This window comes from Diabrotica virgifera, chromosome 4 (assembly GCF_917563875.1).
Source record: "Diabrotica virgifera virgifera chromosome 4, PGI_DIABVI_V3a".
Classification (NCBI taxonomy): Eukaryota; Metazoa; Arthropoda; class Insecta; order Coleoptera; family Chrysomelidae; genus Diabrotica; species Diabrotica virgifera.
Window position 1 is genome coordinate 187,166,098 of NC_065446.1, and position 7,365 is coordinate 187,173,462.

Sequence of the window (7,365 nt, forward strand, 5' to 3'; positions counted from 1 at the left end):
TTGAATGATGAATTACGTTGTGGTGTCTGTTTTAACAAAATGCCACGTATAATGCCTTTTTGGTATCCTATAAATAAATTTTATATCGATATGTATTAGTACAAAAGTATTGAGAATTTGACGTTGGTTCGTTTTATGATGTTTTTGGTCATACATAATGATCGTATCGCACTTGGTCAGTGATTTTAGTAATATGCATGAAAATACCTTTCTAATGGTATATTGTATGGAGCACTTGGTGCAAAATTGAGCGAATTAGGATTTGCTAGAGATCAAACTGCGATAAGCGATCTTTCTATGCCAATGGTTTTGTTTTAGTGTCAATAACAATAAATAAGCGTTTGCAGTTCGACCAAGCTACCGCAACGGCCTTTATGGTACTGTACCATATATCTTTTGAACGGATAAGCGGAAATCAATGTATGACCCATCAAATTAAAGGATTTTGAATGATGAATTACGTTGTGGTGTCTGTTTTAACAAAATGTTCTGCATAAGGCTTCTGTGAGTTTATTATTAGTATTAATTGTCGAATCTTGTCATATGACACCACAGATTAAATGATTTTGAATGTTAAAGTACGTTGTGGTGTCTGTTTTACCAAAATGTTACGTATAAGGCCTCTTTGAAATCCTACCACTTAATATTAGCATTAATTGTCGAAACTTATCATATGACAACTTAAATTAAAGGATTTTGAATGATGAATTATGATGTGATGTTTGGTTTAAGAAAATACCACGTATAAGACCTCTTTGGTATTCTATCATACGTGTTATTTGATTATATAAATTGATGCTTATACAATTATGGATCAGTCTATTTTGAATATAAACAAGGATGGAGGTGTTTTTAATATGTGTTCTACTTCTGCGTTTCATAGCAGCAACAGACGCCTTTTCCGAAGACGATGCTATGAAGTTTCTTCAACGATATGGATATATAGATAACAATTCTATAGCAGATTTCAATACAACGCTCCTACATTTCCAAGAACAATATAATTTATATGTGGATGGTACACTAAACGATGAAACCATATCATTAATGCAAAAACCTCGATGTCAAACTGGCGAAAACGATTACTCTCTTAAGGGAAAATGGTACAAACATAATCTAAGATGGTATTTTCCCCAGGCGAATCATGTGAAAGATATAATTCAATTAGTTGAACGAGCCTTTAAAATGTGGGAAGATGCTTCAAATTTGCATTTTACTAGAGTGACTGTTCCTGTTCCGAAACCAGATATCACTATAACAGCAGTTAAAAGAAAACATTATTTTCGCTCCAACTGTATGGGGAACCAAAAGTGTGGAATTCAGTTTGATGGTCCTGGTGGAAAATTAGCACATTCTTATTTTCCCATCGATAATGATACTTGCGTAGAAATACATTTAGACTTGGATGAAAAATGGAGTTATAATTTGAATGATACAGATTATGATTTCACCAATCTCTTTATGGTTATTCTTCATGAAATCGGTCACAGTTTAGGATTATTACACAGTAACGATGAGTCAGCTATAATGTATCCATGGTACCATAATAAAGTACGAAATATTAGTCAAGATGATATTAGTGGCTTAGAGGCTTTATACGGACGCAAAAGTACAGATGCATATATCCCTACACAAACTAGTGCACCAACACGGTCAACGTCGCATATATCGAGGGTGCATACTACAAGATCCCGTCCTGGACCAAACGAGATTATACCTCAACAATCAACGAAAGCTACACCACATTTTTGTGTTATTGAATATCCCAATATTCTCTTTCTAGCATATGATCCTCAGTTTAAAAACCATCATATGTATATAATACATGAAGGATTTGTGCGGAAAAATGATCTAAATGGACACATGGTACCAAATAATCCAGAGCATTTGAGTACTTATTTACCTAAACAAATAAGAAATATCTCGCATGTGTTTCAGAATATAGCTGGGAACTTAATTGTAGCATCAAATAACACTATGTACTCTGTATCATTTCCCAGCATAACTATTTCAAGAGATATACCTCTGTTTGTATTACCACCCCATGCTGAGATAAATGTAGTATTTCAGACTCACACCGGAAAAACATATATATGGTATGACAATACATCATTCATCGAATATGACGATCTAATAGACCTAGTCATTAGCAGAGGCCTTATAAAGGACATATTTCCTGGAGTACCGACCACCGTTAAATCAGTGTTTAAATACATAGACGGTCATTTATACTTTCTAGATGGCAGCACTTATTACAAATATAATGAGTTTACAAAGAAAATGATCGAAATTGGCAGATTTAATTGGAACTTATTCGGGATTCCTTGTCCAGATGATGGCTTAGTTACACAGTTGAAATATTTACTGAATAAAGTTGGCTCTTTTTATAAATAATTTTGTAATATATTATATGAAATAATAAACTTGTTATCCTCATTTTATTATATCCCTTATTTCTATTGTACGATATCTAATATGGGATTAATAACTGTGACAGTTTCATATATACGATCTTGAAATCGCATTTGATGTAGAATTCAATATGTTCTTTGTAAAGAGCAGGTGGTGCATAATTAGAGGGAAATCCATGAATTGTCATTGTACGCTACACCATCCATTATTTTAAAGTACATTAAGGTTCATTAAGCGCGAAGGAAATAAAATATGGTATATTTTATAGAAATTTATTATGGATATCTAAACATTACATTATAATTCATTAATCCATGATTAATACATTTACATTTAAAAAAAGCCGTTCAGATTCATCGTTGGAGCAAAATGTTGTGAATTCATTATTTTTCTTTATGTGATGTATAAGTTTGCATGCATATCCTCTTCTCCGATGGTTAGGTAAAGTGTATACGTAATCTAATACTCTTGGTACATCGTATTTTCCGAGTGGATCAAAGTCACGTTTTGATAATAGTGCAAATGATGCTGGTACTCCGCTGACATAAAGGATATAGCAAGTAACTTTTGTGTTTGTCATCCATTGATCAATAAGTATGTCATTTACATTTAACTGCTTAATTTTTCTGAATGCGCTTGGACCTCTGAAAAACTCAATTTTTTCCATCTTACTTCATCGAATGATTGATTGATACTGATTTTTGCTTTATTACAATTAGCGATAACCAAACAATTAAAAACCAATGTATAAATATCCCTATCATCACTATAACTTGATCTTTTTGACTTGTAGTTTGACCTTTTGACCTTTACAGTTTTCACTTATTGACGTCAATTTCTCTGATTTAGTTTTAAGTCTTCGATAGCCTGTCACAAAACAGGAGTCGGAAAAATACCTAGTTTTAAGATTAGATAACCCAGAGTTATCGAACAAATTTACCCTCAATAATTCATTTTGAATACTACAGAACATAGTACCGAATGAATTAACACCAAAGTATCGATGTTTTAACATTAATTAGAATACGTAAAAGATGTCTAACAGATCAATAAAAAGATGTCTACTAAACCAAGTTACATAATAATGAGCTGATCTTAGTACGTAAGTTACGTATATTGCTATTATTAAACATATTATCATATAATGTAAAATAATTCATTCCTACTAACCATCATCCTTACTAACATGGCGGTCGATGTAGTCGTACCTTCACGTTGGTGACTGCTGTTAAGAACATATTTTTGTTTTTTCAACAAATTTATGTTCGACCGAATTGGCTACCTTTCATTCATTGCATGCTTACATCATTTTTTATACATCGCTTTACACACATTCCGTCGCTTAGTTAGTAACATTATTTTATTAACGTTTTTAGATACTTATTTTAACCATTAGTTACTGCTTGACTGTCGTTGCTAACATTTTTTCAAAGTCTTTGTAGCTATGCACTCTAAATTAATTTATGGTCATAGGTAAAATATAGTACATGTATTTTTTATTACTGCTTATTACACTATGTTAAATGCCTTTTCTATGTCAACATATACATCATACCAGTATGTTTCCATTATTAACCCGAGACTGGAAGTACACTACCAACCTACAAAATACAATATTACCCGACTTACCGTAGATAAAATAAATTACCGTAGATAAAATAAAGTATGCAACTCACAATACCATTTGTATTTGGTGATTTTCATAATATTACCTGACTTTCTGTAGATAAAATATTGTATGCAACTCACAATACATCTGTATTTAGTAATTTACATTTCTTTGCAAAGAGCAGGTGTATGATTGGAGGGAGATCCATGTATAGTAGTACTCAATCAGAGAATATAATATTGAGGATGTTTGTTGGTTTGGGCATACTGTAAGAATGGTATACGCTCTTCGACATATACTATTTCTAGTAATACCTCATAGGCTGCTGTAGGGTATATCGTTTTCAGCGACACCTCGTCTGTATCTTTTATGAATTGTTTTGAGAGAGAGAGAGAGAGAGAGAGAGAGAGAGAGAGAGAGAGAGAGAGAGAGAGAGAGAGAGAGACGCCATAGGCTGAAGGAGTGTCTTTTACGCTGACATATAGATGCTAGATTGCTTGGACATAGTGTAGGCGGTTTGTTTGATAAGACGAAAGAACTCTCATAGTAATCTCACATTAATTTTACACGTTAAAATAGGTCCAATAGCAACGAAGATATGATATAGTAGTGTTTTGGTACTTTTGTCCTGTTTGTTTTTTCTCGATTGGCATATCTCCATTCATTCTATATCTCTTATACTAAAATCAGATCAATAGCAAAGGCGATATGAAATAGTGCCGTTTTGATATTGTCTATGTGTGGTTGTTTTTTATCTTAACGTATTCGCTACACCCTCCTCTTTCATTTAACGTTTTAATCATTAAAATCAGACCACTAACAACGGAGATATGTAGTAATGCCCTTTTGATAATATCTTTGCGTTTGTTTTTTGTGTTAACGTATTCGTTGCCCCCTCCGCTTTCCAACGACCCCTCACACGTAACGATCCGATGAGCCGTCGCGCCTCCAACACAAAAAGAGTCAAAAATGACCAGAATGAACCTTAGCGATTTTATTCGTTTTCCCATAAGAAATAACATGGGGCGCCTCCACCAAATAGCCAGAACTGTCACAGCTCTTTTACTTATATCTTTATGAACAATAAACATGATTAGTTAAAATTATTGTTTTGTTTGCTTCCATTCCAATTTTCATAGTTCATATCTGAGGTTAGGACAAGACGAACACACACCTGAGTGACTGAGCTAAGCTAAGGGTGTAACGATGGCTATATTGGTTAGTTGAGGTAATATTTTCGAATATTATTTCAATTAGCGGGGTAGTCCATTGCTTTTTTCGTTACAATATATAAATCCTCAGTCGCAAAAAGAGGTGACTGTAAAAGGTTTGGTAAAGGTGATTTTTGCATGTTGTAGCAAGCTTTAATTGTCAATAGCACACTCAATTTTTGCCATAGACAAAATTTTTGCTAACGCCGCTCTTAGGAATTATTAACCCTTAAACGCCCAAGGGTGGGTAAAAAATGTCCACCTAATGCGTATTCCCTTGTAACATATTTATTACGTGTTTAAAAATCTTTTAAAAATTATTTATTGTTAAAAAGACAGCCCTTTATCGAATGTTGATTTGGTTTTACCGATATTTTTGAAAATAAAAGTAGCATCTTGAGTTAAATATTGGTGGGCATAAAAAGTACACCCTTGGTAAAACTTGTCCCTAAAGGTTTCTAGATAATTTCTCGTTGGTAGGAAGATAATCCATATAAATATCGACGTATAATTACATAATCTACATAATTATCCGCCAATGAGGAGGCTGAAAGGAAGAATGTGGAGAAAATCGACAAATCTGAATTATTGGCTTTTACTGGTATGTTAATTTTGATGTACATTGTAATTTTGTTGTAAGGTTTGTAAATTGTTTATGTTAATATTTTAGAAGATGCTGTGTTTATTATGCATAAGATTCTTAAGTTTAGTCCATTTACAACAACTCTCAATAAACATATTAGCTATTTTTGAGGTGGATATTTTTTACCCACCCTTGGGCGTACATGGAACCTAAAAAAGATTGGGCGTTGGTTAAAGAAGCTAAAATTTTACGGCATTTTTTACCAAACTACAAAAAATCGTTATTCGCTTTTAAATCCATTTTTTTTTTAAAACTAATCATTCTAAGCCAGTCAAACCTCTAGAACCTATTAATAATACATAAATATAGAAGACTAAATAAGGTCAATGACTAATTTTAATTAGGGTGGTAAGTAGTGGTAAGTTTCCGATCACTTTTTCGCTGAAAACCATAGTGACTAACATTTTTTTCCTAATAAGTCATTTAATTTTTGTGCTAGAGACATTTGTTTTATTTCTGTAGATAGATATTTTTAAATACTTTTTAGTTTAAACAAGTTATCTTCGAAAAATGCACAGTTTTCCCGTCTTTTGAGTTTAAATCTACAATATCTAGCATTTGACGAAGAAGAGCTAGAATATAATGAAGTATAGCTCGATTACTATTGGTCATAAAGAAAATAAAAAAAAAAAACTGTTTTGTTTATTTTTTCATAAGGAAAATTTTTGTTAGAAGGCAAAGTTGTTTTGATAAAAGGAAAACTTTTTGAGTTATTAGCATAAAACTGATTAAAAACATTGATTTTTTTTATATAAAACACTTTCGATAGCGAACAAATCGAAAACTATTAATTTTATCAAAAAAATGTATAGAACGTTTTTTGCTTAGAATAAATGTTTTTAGTAACTTTTACGGTCAAAATAAAATAAAAAATTTTCACCCCGAGATGGGGTGGTAACCACCCCCATGGTAAAAACGCCTTTCTGCCTCATATAGATTTTGATCCATGGACTATCTACTACTTATTCTCAAATTTTCCAGCAAATCGATCTATTCTGTAAAAATTGCGAGGTTTTGTCCTATTTTAAGCTTCATTACTTGGACTAATAGGTCCTATTTTAGGTAACGATAAATTATTAATAATCTATTTTTTTATTTCACAATTAGTCCGGTATCACCCATTCAGGGTTTGAGGGGGGATGCACATGTTAATACATAAAAATAATGTACAATTTGATACTTATATTTAGAGCTCGAGAAATATGCAAAATGCATATTAAGTGCATATTTACATATTTTGGATAAATTGTATAATGGCATATTTTCAGATATACCATCACAATATTGACAAACCTTTGAGTACATAAGTAATGCAATTGGTAAAGTTGGTATAAAAATCATATGGCAATAGGCCCTAATGGACAGTAATGCGATTAGCTGATTACCGGCAGCATTAAAATTATAAATCAATATTGTTTTTCCCGAAAGCTTAACAAATTACAAATTACCAGAATTTGAATTAGCAAAACACAAGTTGCAATCGTCGTTCT

General features: G+C 32.3%; 1 protein-coding gene across 1 annotated transcript; it reads left to right on the forward strand.

Annotated features, from left to right (window-relative positions):
- The first annotated feature begins 840 nt into the window (after positions 1 to 840).
- On the forward strand, positions 841 to 2,394 carry LOC126883765 (matrix metalloproteinase-18-like). Its single transcript, XM_050649429.1, has one exon. It carries the CDS (start codon positions 841 to 843, stop codon positions 2,392 to 2,394), a length of 1,554 nt encoding a protein of 517 aa, XP_050505386.1.
- Positions 2,395 to 7,365: the final 4,971 nt, after the last annotated feature.